This window comes from Motacilla alba, chromosome 12 (genome assembly GCF_015832195.1).
Source record: "Motacilla alba alba isolate MOTALB_02 chromosome 12, Motacilla_alba_V1.0_pri, whole genome shotgun sequence".
Taxonomy (NCBI): domain Eukaryota; kingdom Metazoa; phylum Chordata; class Aves; order Passeriformes; family Motacillidae; genus Motacilla; species Motacilla alba.
In genome coordinates, this window is record NC_052027.1 from 12,783,889 (window position 1) to 12,802,463 (window position 18,575).

Sequence of the window (18,575 nt, forward strand, 5' to 3'; positions counted from 1 at the left end):
TCCTGTGCTTTTTGTTTTTGTTTTCCTCTTGTATCTATTTGTTACCAGTGGGGCTTGTGGGTGAGATCGATGGGGGAGTGGAATTTTATTTTTTGTTTGGACAAGGCCTTGAGTGTTTTCTCACTTTCCTAGACTTGAGCTGTGGTGATGGGAAACTCAGACCATGTTTCTGTTCAGTGATTGCAGTTACTCCTGGCATTAGCTGTAGGACAGGGATTCTACTCATCTGTGGTAAACAGTAGAAGTCAGAATACAAATCACAAGTATTGATTATGTAGAGCCAAGGCCATGAGGGACATTTTGTGTGGGGATGGTAAAGGTTTATCATCCCAAATAGTTTAAAAGATTCCTTGGGGAACCTTAAGTGCCTCAATCCTGAAAAAAGGAGAAACTTTTTATGCAGGCAATAAAAGAGTATCAGAGGAGCTGGAGTTCGTGAGGGGATGGAGGATTTCTCACAGTATATAGTTACTTTATCTGTTGAGAATAGTTTTAAAACATGAATGCCTAAGATTTATCTTTGAGCATCCAGGACTTCTAAACCGTGCATTGTTCTTAGCTGGGTAGTTAATGTTGCAGACAGAACTATTGGGAAGCAGATGATAATCTGCTTTTCCTAAACTGACATTGATTTCCAGGCCTTGTTAAAAGTATTTTATATTTTCCCCCTGTAAGTTGTAAGAAGTAGTCTGCAAACAGATTCTTCCACATGTGTTCATATTGGTCAAAATACTTGTTACTGATGATTTTTCAGTTAACTAATATACTATTTAATGACTCTGGCACTACTCACAGTATTTCTCCAAAGGGAAGAGGTGAAAAAAGGAGGCCAGTGTTGTCATAGCAGCATAATTGTACTGCTTAAAAGTTGTCATGGTGAGGATCACCAAAATACAAACCCCTGCATTTTGCTGTGATACTGATGATAAAGGTTTTAATTAAACCTCTTTTTAATAACTAAAGAAATTGATTTTTCCCCCCCAACATATGTCTCTGCAGATTTTTCCTCTTGAGTCTGTTTGACTTGTTACATTTCTGAAAGTCCCTTCCTCTTGACCTTCTGGTTCTTGTGATTACAGGATACAAGATTTGCTTCATCAACATCTCTCAGCCCACAGCAAAAAAGTGACTTAGGAAAGAAATACATTTACAAGTTGTTCCTTAAAAAAATAGATGCAAAGCTGCTCCTAATTTGCAGTACTAAAGCTTTTTTAGCCTGTATGGGGATGCATTTTTGTTCAATTACTTCAAGTTTTTAGGCAATACTTGTTTTTTTTTGCCAAAATACTTATGTGAGATGACCTGGAGAAGCTGACTGAATAGTAGTGAAGTCTGATACTTCAGATTAAATATGTCAGCACTGCCCTGTCAGATTCCAGAACAGATTGCTGATGTATTGGAGGGCACTTGTCTCTCTCAGAAGACTCTAGGGACTACATAATTATTTGGGTTTTTTTTAAACAGTAGTAGAATGCCATAGGATCAGCATTCCTCACTGCTGCTTTGGGGCCTGAGGAGAAATTAGGTTTAGTGGTGATCAGAGTGGGCCCAGAAATTAAAACAAAATGCACATGATGGAAGTATTTAATTTAGAAGCAGGATGGTGTGTGAATTAAGATCTGCATTTGTCACAGGGAACTGAGCTCAATTCCTGAACTGAGCTCTATTCCATGGGAAAAAAAAAAAAAAAAAAAAAGGAGATTTAAATGTATATGACCAGATTCCTTATTTAACTTGCAACGCCCAGGATGAGGGGCAAGCTTAGGGAAGTGATAGAGCAGCTTGGTGGACACTTGATTAGTAGTGGAGGAGGAAAAGGAGGAAAGGTTTGAACAAGAAGCTGATGGAGGGAGGGGGTGTTCTTTATTACAATGTTTGTCTTCTGGAGCAATTGTACTGAAACCCTACTGGCTAGGAAGTGCCTGGGTATGGGCTGCTCATGGGACATTGAGAGTGAATCTTGTGCTTTCCTTTGCTTCTGTGCATGGCCTTTGCTTTTGTTTTATTAAACTGCCTTTACCTTGACCCATGAGGTTTATTTTGTCTTTTTCCCCTGCCACCCCCAGTCCTGCCGAGGAGGGGAGTTGATAGGGTGGCTTGGTGGAGTCCTGGCCTCCAGCCAAGCTCAGCCCACCACATCTGTGCTAAGAAATACAGATTTAAGTGTACGTGACAAGAATCCTTACCAAACTTGCAAAGCAATCTTGTAAGGGCAAGCTTTATAGAATTTGACAAGACACTAAATTTAAAGGCATAAAGAAAGAAAAAGGTAAGGAAAGTCGGACAAGAATTCTTTCTTTTCAAAAATGTGGTTATATCAGCAAACAGTGTTATGCAAAAGCTCTCTCACATCTCACGCTCAGAATTTTTAATGCCAAAGATTCATTGTGTGTGGTCAGAATCTCTTGCTATTCCTCCCAAATTACATCTGTCTTCTCCTTCCAACTCTTTCTGTCAGTCCTGTCTTACTCAGGCAAAATTCTAGTCAACGCATTTTCAGTGGGGTTTTTTGGATACCAGATTTATGAATTGTAATAGGCAGATGAGGAAGTGCATGAGAGAATTAATTTCTTAATTTATGGTAATGAAGAAAATGTCTCCAATTCCCTTTCTTTTTTTATTTAAAAAAGGAAATTAGGATTTGCATGTTTTTCTTTAACAATACTTAGTTACAACTATTTGCAAGTGTAATGCTACTGCTTTTTTTCAGTAGCACAACTAAATTTAACTTACAAATTGATTTAGATGCAGTTCATAAGAAAGGTTTCAGTAGTCTGTTTCCTTTGGATGATAGAGTCTCATACTGTGGAGAATTAAAATAGAACAGTAATAGATTATGGAATAAATAAGGAAGCTTGATTTTAGAGAAGGAGAGTATGGTTGACAGGATAATTTGCTGTTATATTTGTTGAGGTGTATTCTTCAGGTATAGCTGTAGCTTTCTATAGCATACAATTACACAGAATGACTTTTTTGCACAGACTTCTGTATAATTTTATATTTGCCACTGCTAAGAGACTAGACTATGTCAGCTGATTCAGCTAAGAACAGTTCTCTATTTACTGGGGTGGGGAAGAAACAGGAGAGTCAGGAGCTAAAACCCAATGGACTGAGGTTCTTGAAGATGTTCTTTGCTTTTGGTGGCTGTGTGATGGTGCAAAGCACGAGAAACTGTGTGCTTCTGTAGGTGGACCAACAATTTAAAATCAGTGACTCTCCTTGTGAATTCATTCCCCTCTGCTGTTCACCACATCTGTGGGTTTGGGATGCTCTGGAAGTGTTTATGTGGCCCAAAGCACACTGAGGCAGGAGAGTTCTCAGCAGGCAATTCTTTTGGGTGTAGTTAGTTGGCATAGACTAGAGGAACTTCCTTGTGTAGAACATGAACTGAAATCTGGGAAGAGCCATTAGTTAATCTTCCTTTTATAGTTTTGTTTCAGTTTATGGGGTAATTCACAGTTCCATGAATTTCTTCTTGGAGCTGGGCTGTGGAGAAGGATTGAAAAAGTTCTGAGAGAACTATTTATATATTGTCAAGAAATTGGCATGGAAATATTTCTGGTCAACTGGTCCATTTTTAATAGAAATTATAAAAAATGTGATAGATCTTACATTTTTTTTTTTTAAATCCTATAAAGTTCTGTGTCTGTAATGACAGCCATGTGACAGATATTCACAGCACTCCTACATTCCTTCCCCTGCAGTTAATTATACAATTTCTTTCCACCCTCACAACATTTGTTCTTTCCTTTCCTTAGCAAGCTGCAGATACAAAAATCTGTGCCAGCAGAAGTCTAAATCTGGTCCACCATGTTCTAAGTCATGAAGGTGTACAAAAATGGATTCTTTTATGTCAAAGTAGCAGTAGTCTGCCACAGTTGAGGCTGTTAGTTTTAAGATAATTACAGAGGAGCAGCCAGAACTACTGTCATGCTTAGTGAGAAACGTGGGTCTGGGTGGAGCCTAAGGAGAACGTGCACAGGCTGCTGAGGGCAGAAAAGGAACTTGTCTCATTCATCTTAACCAGAATTGTTGTTTGAATTCTGATTTCTAATTATTTTTGTGTTGATCCAACAATTTTTTGGTTTTTAGAGCTTACATTCGGAAGGTTTGTGTGTTAGTAAACTTGACCTACACATTGCTTTCATTTGTTGGCTGGAACATGGTATTTTAGAATTAGTGAACATGGTATTTTAGAATTAGTTTTCCTTTGCTCAGCTAGATTTTTGTAGACATATTGACATTTGATATATAGGGACTACTTGACTTTGGAAAAACATTCATTTGTGAATAGGTTGTAGCATGAAGTAATAAATATTTTCTGGTTTAGCATTAGGTGGATGTATCTTAAATCATTATTCAGATTAGGAAAATGATTTTGACTATTTCTGGGGTGCTGAAGGTTACTGACTATTGCTGTTGCATTGTAGTCCAGAGAAGGTTCTTGGTCAGGTGTGAGAAGTAGGACAGTGAAATAATTTTGGAAGCCAGAAGGTGTAGTCAGTCTTGGGGTCACAAACAACTGGCACAATAGTAGATCCAAAGTGGGGAAGTTTCTACATCTAAAGGATTTTAAAGTTTACTTTAAACTTTAAAGTTTAAAGCTTAAAGTTTAAGTTTTAAACTTATTATAGCTAATTAAAAAGATGATGAGATTCAGAAAAGAGTTGTCATTAAATAAAAGCAGGGCAGTAAATGAGTGGCCTACATGTGTATGCTCTCAGCTGCAGATACTAAGAGAATTAGGATCTGGACATACATTAAGGTAGTGTTTATTTAATGATAGAACAGATTCCAAGTGTCTTACTGAGTTCTACCACTGACAATACTTCTTTTCCATTTGAAATAACTGATAAAAGACATTATTTCAAAAGGTTGGTTTCTTAAGGTGATTTCAAAAGTTTGGTTTCTCAAGGTTTAGAATTTTTCATTTAGTTTAAATCATTGCTAAAGCTCAACAGATTTACGTGTACTTGGGTAAAACATGAAGGTAGTATCAAATGAAATGAAGTTTTGTTGTTTGTTTGGTGTCTGTGTTGTTGCTGTTTTGGGTTTCATTTGGTGTGGTTTCTGTTTTTTTGTTTTGTAGAATGTGCAGTTGCAGAACATCAATTAAATCTAAAAGGTCTGATGACATGCATTTAAGTCCCCTAATTCCTTCACTTAAATGTCTTTTAGTACAGACTGTGAGCCTGTTCAGGAATTCGTATTTCTAAAAGCTCAGTATGCTGTGTAGGCAATGAGTAGAGGGAAAAAATAAGAAAAACAAATTCAGATGAGGCTGTAATCTGAAATGAACATCATAAGCCATAGCAATTTAGGCTAATTATCTGTACTCCAACCTTAACGTGGGAAAAATCCATTTTGATTTTGATCTGCGTTCAGTAAGAAGTGCAAGACACACCTCTGGAACAGAGACAGATCTCTGTACTCAGATGTAGTATAAATATTTTAAGACAAGTTACAGTGTTCTGAAAAACCTGAAAGTGTAAAAGAGCAGCAATGTCCAATAGGAATGTTGTAATTTATCATGGGACTGATTATTTCAAATATGCTTTTCTTTGTCACCTCTGTTGAGTCAAGTCTGTCTGTAAGTTTATACATTTGAGTACTGTGAATTTGTTGTTGCCTTTCTGTATAAATCAATAAAATTATTTTTTTCTGTTGAAGATACTTTTTGTTGAATTGAGTTCTTTCTGTTGAATCTCCTTTGCTTGCATCTGACCTTTATTTATGTTGATTTTGCTTCATTTTTTTGTTTACCATGCTGTTCAGTTTTTGGATGCCAGAAGAACAAAGGTTTGTCCACTACTTGCAGTAAATTTATTTTTCAAAATTCAGTATCGCTTGTTGTGGGGTTTTTTGTTTGCTTTTTAGAGATACAGTAATCCTGTTTACTAAACTTTTCATAGCTTTAGCTTCCAAAATGAAAAAATGAAACCAACCAGCCCCAACTCAATCCCTCCCCAAAGTCCCCTTTAATTGTAGTGAGGGCTTTAATTGACTTTATGAACAGCAGTACTGTTGAGAACCATGAAGAGCAGATTTATCTTTAGTCTCTGAGGTAATTTAGAAAACATGGAATACTGAGTCTTTGAGCTTTGTAGGTACACATTTATTGTTCTAATGGATGTGTCACTGCCTAGTGTTTGCATTTGTTGCTATTAATTTTATCTGTAGCTGACATTATTTTGTGTCTGTGTATGTTGTCTTCTTTTTTTTTCTAGAAGCACTTGAAAGAAATCATTACAAATATTGTCACCTGCATTTGATATTTTGTAAGATCATTTGGTACAGTTTCATTACTAATTCTAATGACTTTTTGTAACAGCATATAACAAAACTTTAATCAAATAGTAATTCTACAATCAGATCTTTAGCTAATTTTTTCTCTATTGTCTTCCTTATTGCAGCATCTGCAATTGACAATCCAGGCGCTTCAAGATGAGCTTAGAACCCAGAGAGACCTTAACCATCTTCTCCAGCAAGAAAGTGGGAACCGAGGGGCTGAGCATTTTACCATTGAGCTCACGGAGGAGAATTTTCGAAGACTTCAGGCAGAACATGATAGACAAGCTAAAGAGCTCTTCCTGTTGAGAAAAACTCTAGAAGAAATGGAGCTTAGGATTGAAACACAAAAGCAAACACTAAATGCCAGAGATGAATCAATAAAAAAGCTTCTAGAGATGTTGCAAAGCAAAGGTTTGCCTTCTAAAGGAATGGAAGATGACAATGAGAGAACTCGAAGGATGGCAGAGGCTGAATCTCAGGTTAATCATTTAGAAGTGATTTTAGATCAAAAGGAGAAGGAAAATATGCATCTTAGAGAGGTAATGAAAAACTCATTTATTTGTTTAAAGTACATATTTTTGTTAAAAATAGTCATGGAACCTGTTGCAGTTTTAGAAATATAATTAGAGTATTGAATTGTTGTCTTTTTGTGCTCTAATTTTTGGATGGAAAGGATAGCATGCATTTGTTTTAAATCTGTAATAAGTACTCAGCAGGGCTGTATGATATTTGAAAGCAAGAATAAGAAAATATGAAAGAGAAGTAGGTGTATTTGGGCTTATTGTCTCTGAAATGTTGCTTTGCAAAGTTTCTTTATCCTTTCATTTTGGTAAAGTGATATTGGGCAAGTGAAGACTAGACCTACTGAAGAAGGAAGTGACACCTGCTGCTGCTCTAACTAAGGAGTCATGAGTGCCTGCTACCTTTGTGTTGGATTTTTAATGCCTCTAGTGTTTGAAAAGAGTGTTTTAAAATAATTTTCATTCCATATACACAAAGGCTTCTGCCTATGTGTATTTCTAATGTATTTTCATGTGGGGACACTCCACATGAGTACTCCACTTTTTACGTAAATACACCATTATGTCACATAAAAACATTGTGCTGCTGGCCGTGCTCTACTTTGAGAAAACCTAAATTTGATCCCAAGCCTACCTTCACCAGCTGCCTACATCACTTGTAAATGCATTTTTGGGACTGGATTTGGGATGATTGGATTAGTACAATTAAAAGAAAATCTGGCCCCTTTAGATCCCAGCAGTCTTCTCATGTGACTCTGTCAGGCAAACAAGGCAGGGCCAGTCTTCCTCACAAAGACCTTGCTAAGGAGGGTGAAAATTTGCAGGGAGGTTGTGGACAACTACACACAGCAAGGGAAGTCAGGAGAAACATGTCTGTTTGCTGAGAAAGTCAGCAGCAGTGTGGTCACTGAAAACACCATTTTGCCTGACAGCTCAAAGCACAAATGAAATTAGTGCAAGAGCTTAAGAATTAAGCTTGAGATTAAGAACAGCTTTTTACACCTAGAGACTGTTGGCAAAATATTTTCTTTGCTGTGGACAAATTATTTTATATTTAGCTTACATTCCTCTCTAACCTAGAATATGCATTGAGGACTCAGTAGTTTCTGCTGCCCATTTGAAGCTTAGGAAGTGGAAAATTTAATGATACTCTTCAGTAAAGTTTTCTTGTGAAGATGTGGGTCCTGAATCTTTTCACAGGCAGAGTTTTAATTAAAACTGATGTAATGCATTAATGGATTCTGAAAGGAATTGCATAAAGGAGCTAATGATACTGAATATGTGATGAGGAAGGGTTGTGGAATAAGTTCTATAAACTAGCAGACAAGTTTCTGGATTTAGGTCTGCATACACTCTGTTTTCAAAGATGGGTGATTGTATGATTTTATTTCATCTGTTGCATCAGTGCCAATTAAGTTTGTGAGCCCTAATTTGGCTATATATGGGACATAAGGAAATTTGAATAAAGTTTCTAATGAGAATGGTTATCAAGGACAGTGAGAAGTAGAACTAAATTGAGCTCAAAAAATAGATGAAATGGGAGCTTCCAAGTAAAGTCCAATTGGCATCCAGTTTACTGATTAGTCCAAGACATGCTGAGAGGAGATTTTAGGGCTACCTATAAACTGTGCATGTTTCTCCTGTATTTATACTGAATTAAGTTGATGTTCCCCCCAGTTGTTCTCAGGGGCAGGAAAGAAGTTGTTTCTCCCCCAGTTTATATGAGAACATAGAGGTTGTCTTTTGTCTGGAGTGCTGCAAGTGTAGAATGGGTTTTACTGCTAAGGCCATGCTGATATACCTTGGTAAGTGATCAAGGTTTAAAATTTTACTGGATTTGTTGCCTGGAATCTGTCCCAGCCAGACTGGCAGGAACTGTCTAATGTTTTGGACATTTTGGCTCACGATTTCATTGTTTTTATAAGAATTCAAGGCTTTGGGTGCAGTCTCTCTCTCCAGCTCTCTTTTGTTGCACATAGTATTTACAGATTTTATTTTTATTTATTTTTAAGTTTCTGCAGATTTGAAGTTGTAGGGAGCTTGGAAGTATGATGTGTAGGCTGTAGGAACTCTTTAGAGACAAAATGTTTTAGTAGGTGCCTGTTTGTTTGTCCAGGACTCTGGATTTTATTGTTCTGGTGGACTCTTGGAAAATGTACTGAGGTTCAAATTTTTTATTTTGCTTTCTTGTTATGGAAAGTTGTCTGCATGCTTTGAAGTAACATCAGACATTATGAATAGTTTAAAAGTATTACGTATTTGTTAAAAGTCCAAATAGATCAGCCTTTGATCTTTATGTGTCGCTTTGTAAATCCTTGTTCTGCAGTGCTCATTTGAATTTCTGTCTCTGCTTTTAGTCTTCATCCTGCACTATACAGGTTCTCAGTATGATAAAACAGAGGTTACTGGGTTGAACCTTCTGCAGCAGCCTGCCCAGTGGATTGATGGGTTTTTTTCTGTAACTGGTATTTGTAGTTTTTCATCCTATGTGTGTAAATTATCTGGCAGAGTTACTGAACATTTTTTTTCTTCCTGAGAATGCTTTAAAAGTCAGCTAGAACTTGAGTACATTCTTAATGACTTTTGTTCATTAATTTTTTAGAATTCACTCAAATTGTGTTAATCCCTCTATACCCTTAACAAAATATCTGTCATTTTAGAACATAATCTAAAATATTCTGCTTTCTTTATTTTTACAGGTTGGAGTGTAGCTCAAGTATTGAGTGTATTTCTGAGAAACTAGTATTGGGCCATGTATAATGTTATGTTTGATAAAATCTTAGATGGTGGTTTCTTCTCTTTAATTAATTTTGCTATTTTATTTCTGCTGCTGCACTTGAAATTGTCTGTGCCAGGGGAGATTCAGGGAGAATTCCTTCATGGAAAGGTTTGTTAAATGCTGGAATGGACAACTTGGGGAAGTGATGGGGTCACCATCCCTGAAGGTATTCAAGAAATGACAGGGTTTGGCACTCAGTGCCATGGTCTGATTGACAAGGTGGAGCTTTTCAAAGACTTTAGACTTGATGGTCTTGGATGTCTTTTCCAGCCTTGATGACTTGGTGATTCTGTGAAACAAGGATGATAAAATTCTGTGTAGCATCATATGAAGTTATTCAACAAATAAGGTTTGTTTGTGTCAGTTTACATTTACAATGATAGATTCTGCTGTAGTTTCCAACAGAAAGAGTGCTGTCTGTGGACAAAAGTTAACATGGTGCAAATGAAGCTGAATATGGAAAAAAATTAACTGAAGACAGCTGATTTTATACAGCCTCAACATTACATAAAAATGTAATGTAGAAATGGACTTCTCATAAGCCCTTTGCTGTTAGTATTTAATTTAAAATTACTTTCAATCTGAATTTTTCAGTTCATGTAATCTAATTGTGTACCAACCTAGCTAGAAGAAGGTAAAGTCTTACATGTTGAGCTTTTGGCTATGTTTTCCCCTAATGCGAGCATAATTTTCTCTCATGCTGTTCATTTCTTAGTGCTTTAAAACAAGGCAAAGCTGGAATTTCTTCTTTTCATTAATTTTGTTCATCTTTTAGATATTTCAACATGGTGGTGTAGAAAGCTATTAATAATCACTGGTGGGTGATATTTTGACTAAACCAGAGAATTAAACTACCATGTTTTGAGAGAAACTGAAGCAAGTGGTCTTGAAACATTGGGAATTAAGGACAAGCTCTTCAACACACCTGTATCTCAAATGAATGCCAGTTCTCTCTCCTTGACCCGCACCCCCTGAGCACTGATCCTACAAGGAATTCAATAGTAAGGGAGGTGTTCTTTCTTTCTCCACAGCTGCTTTTGTCTAGCTGGTAACTTTTTCACTTAACGAGGTAAAGAGAAATAACTTCTTGTTGTCTGTCAGACTCTACCACCTTGTTAATTATTAATTTTCTGTCAATTTCACACAAGAATGCACATTATCAGAAGTAAATATCCTACTGTTCTGATTGGCTGGTTATCCAAGAATCATGCAGAAATTTATTGTTTTTAAGCCATTGATTGCTTCTTGACCTTCCTCCACCCACCCCCATGAGTAGCCTCAGTACAATTTGATAATTATAGCTGCCTTCAAAGATCTGGAAGTTCTCCAGGCTTTAGATAGTATTTCTTAGAGAAAGTACAGGCGAGAGTAATGGAGTTGGCTGGTGTACTAGAGGCAGAGAAAGAACTCCAGAAAATAAACCAATTTTTTTTCCCTTCATTTGCTTTCATAATTCTTTTAGAAAATACAGGCTAACTGTGAGATGTTGACTTGGTGGGCCTCAAAGATTGTACCTTTTTGCAGTGTGCAATCCACTCATCATTAAACTTTGTTTCACAGAAGCAAACTTGTGATGACAGTTTTACTCAAGCTTTGTGTTTGAGGGCCTTAGAAGTGGCAAATGTGAGGTGCACTATAGAGCAGGAGGAGGAGAATAAAGCTGAAGTTGGAATCCTGCTCTTTTACAGGAATAGCAAAGAATGTCAATGTTGGCAGGGTTCACTAAAATGTTGGGAAAATAAGCTGTGTAAAAAAGGGGGTTAGATTTCTTTCCTTTATCAAGGAATTTAAAATCTAGGCAATAAGCTTTCATAGGGATAGCAGGATTCCCAGCTTGGAGAGAGTTATAGCGAAGGTTTACCTTAGTTCCTGATTCACAAAGCAAGAGAGAGCAAATGTAGCTCTGAGTAACAGTGTAAGCATGTGTTTCTGCTTCAGTTTGGGAGATGGAGCCTCTTAAGAGAGTGTTGAGCTCTGTTTCATGCTTTCTGAGGATTTCTGCCCAGATTGCACTTGGTTTTCCATCACTGTTAGACTGAATCCTATGCCTTTAACTAACTAAATTCACTGAAGTATTTCTGTTAGTGTTTTTCAAAGGTAGATGAAATTTATTGTTGTTTCCTGAAAAAAATGAATAGCTTTTGCTTTGATAAGAAAATTAATGTATCCTGTGGGGAACATAGTGGTCTTTGCAAGTAGACTTAAGGAAAAGGATGTTCTTGGTTTGGTAGTGATTGAAAATCTGTCTTGAAGCCATAACGTCATACCACGACTTCTTCATGTTCAGAATTAAATATCATAAAGATCACTAAATATACGTTCTTGTCAGAAAACACAAGATGCCTGCCTTAAAGTTCTTAAATTGCTTATCGCATGTCTCTTCTAGAATTTTAAATAAACATTTGTTTCCCTGTAACTTTGGGAGAACTGTAGGTAATATGAGGATTTTATCACGTGGAAATCTAGCACAGATGTTTGGTATTACTTTTTTTTAAACATAGTGACCACACATTATTTACCCTAAGTACCATTAAGTATTTTTTTATTATTGCTATTAAAAACTTGCCTAAGGCAAAGTCCCACTAAGTCTCTAGTGAAGTCAAATGTTAAAATTCCAGCAAGTATTTTATTATATATACATACACGTATATTACACATGCCCTCTCTGTACAACATACAATTTCACTAAAACAAATTCCGAGATCATATAGGATTTTATATACACATTTTAACTCTTATCTTGCATGTATTCTTAAAGTAATGTTGTTGCTCATGGTATAAAGTTACAGCTTTTTTGTATTTAGGAGAAAGAAGAACAACACATCTTTATAATAATTTAAAGTGTACTTCTAAACTTTCAAGGGACTTTTTAAAACTTTGCTCTATCTTTGAACTCAGCTTGGTCAAATAACGAAGGCTGCTGATAGGATTTGAACTGCCATCATGAATTAGTTATTGCATGTTTTTAAAGTTATTAATGGAGCAAAGTTCCTTCTTCCACTGTGAATAGAACAGATGCCTTGCAGACTTTTGGTGTTTACTGTAAATGTCTTACACTGGAGCCAGTAGTAATTTACTAAGGAAATGCTTTATCGACACCAAACGTTTCTTCCCTGAAGTTGGTTACACAGATTAACAACCATTCTAGACTGAGCTTTTTATTAGGTTCATTAGTACCTCTTTCCTTTTATTTCTCCTGCCTCACCTCAAAATATTAATCTTATCATTTACTCTAAAGACGATTGCTTTTTATCAAAATATCAATAGTAATATGTGTTTTTAAGGTAACCCCTTAAGTATACAGAAGGACTCTGCAGTGTTGGCAGTTGCTGGAGACATGAGAAAGTAGACATAACCTGATTATGCTCTAGAGAACAGTTGTTTCTTCTAACATAGCCCATTCAGATTTTGCTATGCCTTGTGATATTCTTGCCAGGGTGCTTGGTTGCAGTAGTTTTTGTTAGTCCATGAAGGATTGGAAAGCTTTGTTCATTTAGAAATCACTTTCTTTAAAAGCAGGATTGACCTCCGTGACAACACCACCAGTAGTTTGGAATCATATATGAGAAAGCTGTCAGTTTGAAGCTGCCATGTCTCATACTAACAACTAAAAAAAATTTTTTTTGGAGGATGGAAAAACCAGATTCATAAATAAGCTGGATTTCTGTACCTTTCTATGTGTGGAGGTGATCAGTATTGATCTGCCAGCATTCCTGGAAAGTGCATCCTTTAGAAGGCAATCTGGAGACTGGCTTAAATTGCTGTAATTCAAGTGTTGTCTCCAGACATAAAATACTGTCTTTGCAAGGCTCTTTGCTCAGTTCACACATTTACTACTTTCTGGTTGCATGTTAAGGTTTTGGAGACAAGCCACAATGAAATAGAGAAAAATGATCAATTTTGGTTTCTTTCATGTTCCCCATTCTGTAAATGTGCTGCTACTCATTTCTGTGCCAATAACTTCATTTTTCTATAATATAATTAACTTTCTCTAGCTCCATCTTCCTGTCCTTTTTTGTGTGAATGTCTATAGCTCATGGAGGTGACTCACAGCTCTGAGATGTTAATGTATTTTCTCAGAATCAGAAATGAATTTCCAGGGAAGGGGAGAGTTGCTCACCCTCGAATTCCAGTGTACACTTCTCTGATTTAGACCCTCTCTGTTAGCTGAGTTGAACTTCCTTTGTCTTAGGAAACATTCAGCCTTTTACCTGGACTGCAAATCCATGTATTGTCACACGAGCTGGAGTTGCAGAAAACTGCAACAGGCCAATCTCTTGCCAGAGTCTATGTCTGTGTATATACATATATATGTATGAGCACATTTTTTCCCTTGCAAGGATGCAAAATCTGGAAAGAAGAAAATGTTTTTTCATCTTTAAAAACAATCTCCTCCCTCCTGTACCCCCCAGTCTGCTAAAAAAGAAGTTTTTCATTTGCTAAATATTTTCCTTGTACAAGTCTTAAACACTGTGTAAGAAAATGAGTTTTGCCTTGGTATGTGCTGGCTTATTTTAGTATTGAAAGTGGAAGTTTTATTGTAGGTAGTAGAACACAGCTAATAATGTAAACCCTTTCTAAAGTTTCATCTAAAACTCAGCTTGATGAAGGGAAAGTATAATGTTAGATTAAACTGTTTAACAAAACAGCATTTCTGATTTAGTGAATAGATAATCATATCCTAATTTTATAGATGTAGTTATTGGCTTGTGAGGCAATCCTGATAATAGGAGAAGTTTTTGGATTGTTAACAGTTTGAGGCTGGTATTCCAACATGATTATAAGGCTCTTAATATATTTATGCACAAATACAAAATTTGATAATGGCTATAAACATATTTCATCTCCCTATAAATATTTGGCTAAAATATTGGTGAATAACCCCAATAATGCTCTGAAAGACAAATCCACCAAAAATGTGGATATGTTTGAAAGCACTGAGTACAAAATTCTGTTTATGGTTTTGGTTTTTTTTTTGAGTTAGATGAGGTCAGTGGGATTGATTGATTTAAGGGGAATAGGATTAGATTTGAGAGAATAAATGAATCCAGACTTGGTTACTGGTAGGCTACACTGTTGGAAGGAAATAGTTTGCTGTAGCTTTTCTGTAGGTGGAGCTAATATCTTCCCCTGCTTGGTTTATTTCCATATACCAGCACATCATCTTCTCCCTGAAACATAACCCTCTACCAAACAAAACAACCCACATGTTTTAGAGCCATTTATGTCTAATGAGTGTGTTTAGGATAGTTACTGGTTCTGTATGTTCATTGCCCTGCTTTTTATGGAATTCACTTAAATATATTCTTTCTAAACGCACACTCGGTGTTATCACTTGGTCCTAGAGACCAGTGATAATGGAAGATTTTTTACATAGTCCAAGCTCCACTGATAAAATGAAAAAAAAAAAGAAAAAGAATGTAATAATTGTCAGAGAGATGCTTAGTCAGCTGGTGGCTGTACTTGATAACTGCAAACAGGTTCTTAGTAGTGTTTCACTGGCTGCTGTATGCTCCATTAACGAAGTTCTTATGCTGCCATTGCTCTGCAATGTTGTCTCATTTCTAATTGCATTCCAACTAGTATTTTTTGGAAAAAACTTCCAAATGGGGCTAATAAAGGGCCATTTATTAAAGGGAATGAGCTTCACATACCTTTCTCCTTAAAGTATTAATGTGGAGAATGCATTATTTTCATTTGCTAATAGATAATTAACATCTAGTTATCTATTTTTTATACTCACACTGCTTTAATTGGCTTTGACTCTTTAATTTCCCTGAATATACATTTATTTACAAATGTGCCTAGGCCTTTGGTTTTAGATTTAAAACAATGAATACATACTAAAATATGTGGTTTTATTTTCTTTAGCTCATTATTTGACTCAAAACTAAACATTGGAAAAATATTTTTCTAATGCATAATCTTTAGAAGTAGAACTTCAGGAATTTCTCAGTTCATGATATCCTTTTAGAAAGTTCCTGCAAATATTGACTTAATTAAATTTCTACTTTTTCATTATCTGATGAATTTTTGCAAGGTTTATTAACTAGAGCAATGGTCCTTAGATGCTGAGCAAGATTACTAGGTTGATTACTAGGTATTTGAAAGTATGGGGAAAAAATATGAGGCCCTAAATAATTGCTAAAAATCAGCCAGTAGCTAACTTGGAAGATTTGCATCCTTCATGTAGAGTGTGAAGGCACTAGATGGCTCTCTTGAACGAGGATTGTGTTTCAGCCTTGTTTTGACAGACAATCTCACCCTATTTGTTATTTTTCATTGCTCATTTTAGAGTGGGAGTCAATGCAAAGACAATTCCACACAGATTTTATTTGAGTCTGTCATCTGAATGCAGTTTAGAACGGCTAAGTCTGAGAACCAAAGCAAGGGGACTGAAAAGCATAGTGTAGCTTTCTACAGAAAATCAGGAATGCAGTCTGAAGGAATTAGTGGAATTCAGTCCCATTGTGTTAGTCAAGGATTGTAATTTGATTTACAAAAGTTAAAGAGCAAACTAAGGGGTCATTTTCCTCTTTGAATGGGGTGGAGTTTCACCATATCTGCTCTGATACTGCAACTGCAACCCCTCTGAAAGGACATTGGGGGACCAGCAGTGCTCAGTTCAGGTGTTAGCAAGTTTTGAAACCACAGCCTCTCTCAGCTTGGAGCACCTGTGAAACACTTTGGCTCCTGCATTCCTTGTTTCAATATCTGGAGGAAGAAGCTGCCGTTCAAAAGAAGAGTGTTTTCATGGAGAAAGCACATTTCTCTGCTACATCTTAAGAATCATAGGCAATGTCATTGCTGATGAAGTTTTCTGTCTCCAACTATGACTAATGAGCTTGTTGCTATTTGCTGTTTCATAAGTGATTGTGCAGGTGTCAAATAGATGAGAACACTCAATATACTATCTGCTCAATTGTCTTTGCTGTCATCTATTAAAAATCTGTTCTGATGAAAAGTTAGAGTATCCTTGGAGAATTACCACTCTGATCATTCCATAAGATGGAGCATTCATTCTCTCTTTTTTTAAAAAAAAACTTAAAATTTTAAATTTTTTTTGTACATCAAATGAAAGATGCTTGTGCAGGTTTCCATAGCTTGAGCAACATAATGATGAAAAAATAAATATGTGGTGGACAATTTTTCTGATTTTGTAGTGCCTTTACACATACATGCCTCAAACAACTTTTTCCCCTTGTGGAGCTTTCTCACAAAGGAAGTAGAGTCTATATTCTGTTTTAAAATGTACCATTGTAGCACAGGAGGAAGGATTTTTATTGCAGATGCATTGTTATCCCAGCAAAAATGTTAGTCTGTTTCAGAGCCTTGGTGGACTGAACACCTGCATGTTTCAGTCAGAGCAATCAGTTTGCTCTCCCTTGGTCCTGATATGCCTGGAGAGAGTAATTTTCAGCTCTCAACTTGCAGATGACATATTTTCACATAGGAGGACATGTGGCAGAGAAAAGATTTTCTGCTGATAACAAGTTTCAGAAACCGTTATCAAAATAATGTTACCTTTCAGCCTCTCAACAGTATTGTGAGTGTTTACAGAGGTCTTGGCAGTGCTTCCTCCCCATCTGCACCATTAAGGCGCAGTATGATTGGCCAGAAGAAGGAATTCTTACTAAGAGATTGGGAACAGACAAGCGTAGGCCCCTAGGAAAAAATTCATTTGAACACCAACTCAGATAATAGAATTTATCAAAACAACAGTGGGCTTCAGGATGGTAAGATGGAGCTTCTGGAAGGATTCCAAACTGGGGCTTCTTTGATCATTTGTTTCTGCTGTGTCCTTCAGCAGGAGGGGTTTCTTTGTCATATGTATCTGGAAGCCAGGTGCCACATCCAAAATTTTTCTTTAATTTATTAACCATTTTTTCTGAATGGCTTGCTTTCCAGCAAACTCTAAAAAAATTAATGATTTAATCATCCAGAAATCCTGAGTGTTTTTTCTGTCTGATAGAAAAAAATAGCATTAGAAATTTTCATAAAAACTTCCCTTTTATTTCTTTGGAAACAAATTATGAGTGCTTTATTAGCAGGCTGAATATTCCCAGTATATGAATTTATGGTTGTTCAACTTCACAAGCATCTTTCATTCAATTTTGTGGAGCTTTAGGTCTGATGTCAAATGTGTTTGAATATTGCCTATGATCCCTTCCTGCTAGAATCATTGAGCAGAATGACAGTGAAGTAATCCATAAATAAAGGAAAGTGTAGGCTGTAAAATTACAAATGCTGCTGAGCAGGGTTTGGAACTGGTATGTTTATCATGATATTGTGGTATTTTTGAACTGCTTACTAGTTATTTACAAAATGCTGACACTTTGAGCAGAAACTCTCCTGGGAAGAGGAGCAAAAGAGCTGGCTTAACATATTTAGTTTGCCAGCTGTAGGAGTTATGCACTTTTTTTTTTGGTAGATGCTTACTACAGGAAAGTGAAATTTAGGCAATTTACAGAATGAATGAATTTATGAAGAAAGCTTGTTTTGTCAGATTGAAATAGGTTTTATACATGATTTGAACAATTGCATTTGCCATTATGACAGCTAAATTTATTTGACTGTGTTCTGCCCAGGTCACAATTATGTATTGTAGACTTGGCAGTCATTGGTGTTCCTGGTCTTTCCCTGGACTGCTGCAACTTGAGGTTGCAGCAACTCACAGCTGTGTGAAGAACCTGCAAGAATTCTCTTTCCATGAGAATGTCCTCCCCTTCTTTTTCAGAGCTGAGTTAAATATTCCACATCTAATGTTTTGAAGTTTTGTCTACCATCCCTTTTCCTTTTCACTTCAGCAATAACAGTGTCAGCCAGTATCAGGCTGAAACAATAGAGACTTTTCCATGAAACTTTTGGCTCGCTTTGATGTTTACTGTATCTCATCATTGGGTGATCGTGATGAAGCCATACTCAAAATTTTTGCCCAAGACAAGTTTCAGAATTAAACATTTAATCAGGTTATGTGCTAACCT

At 36.4% G+C, this 18,575-nt stretch overlaps 1 protein-coding gene across 18 annotated transcripts in view; it reads left to right on the forward strand.

Moving 5' to 3' along the window:
• Positions 1-18,575, forward strand: part of ERC2 (ELKS/RAB6-interacting/CAST family member 2) — a 418,139-nt gene that overhangs the window by 47,377 nt on the left and 352,187 nt on the right. For 14 of the 18 annotated variants that reach the window (XR_005258403.1, XR_005258404.1, XR_005258405.1 and 11 more), the window contains exons 3-4: positions 5,776-5,799; positions 6,414-6,830. Coding sequence is in view for 2 of the 18 variants with exons in the window: in XM_038149364.1 (XP_038005292.1) it covers positions 5,776-5,799; positions 6,414-6,830 (441 nt within the window). In the remaining 16 variants the exon portion in view is untranslated. The remainder of the gene's footprint in view (positions 1-5,775; positions 5,800-6,413; positions 6,831-18,575) is intronic. The other 4 variants (XR_005258406.1, XR_005258408.1, XR_005258411.1 and 1 more) reach the window with 1 other exon arrangement.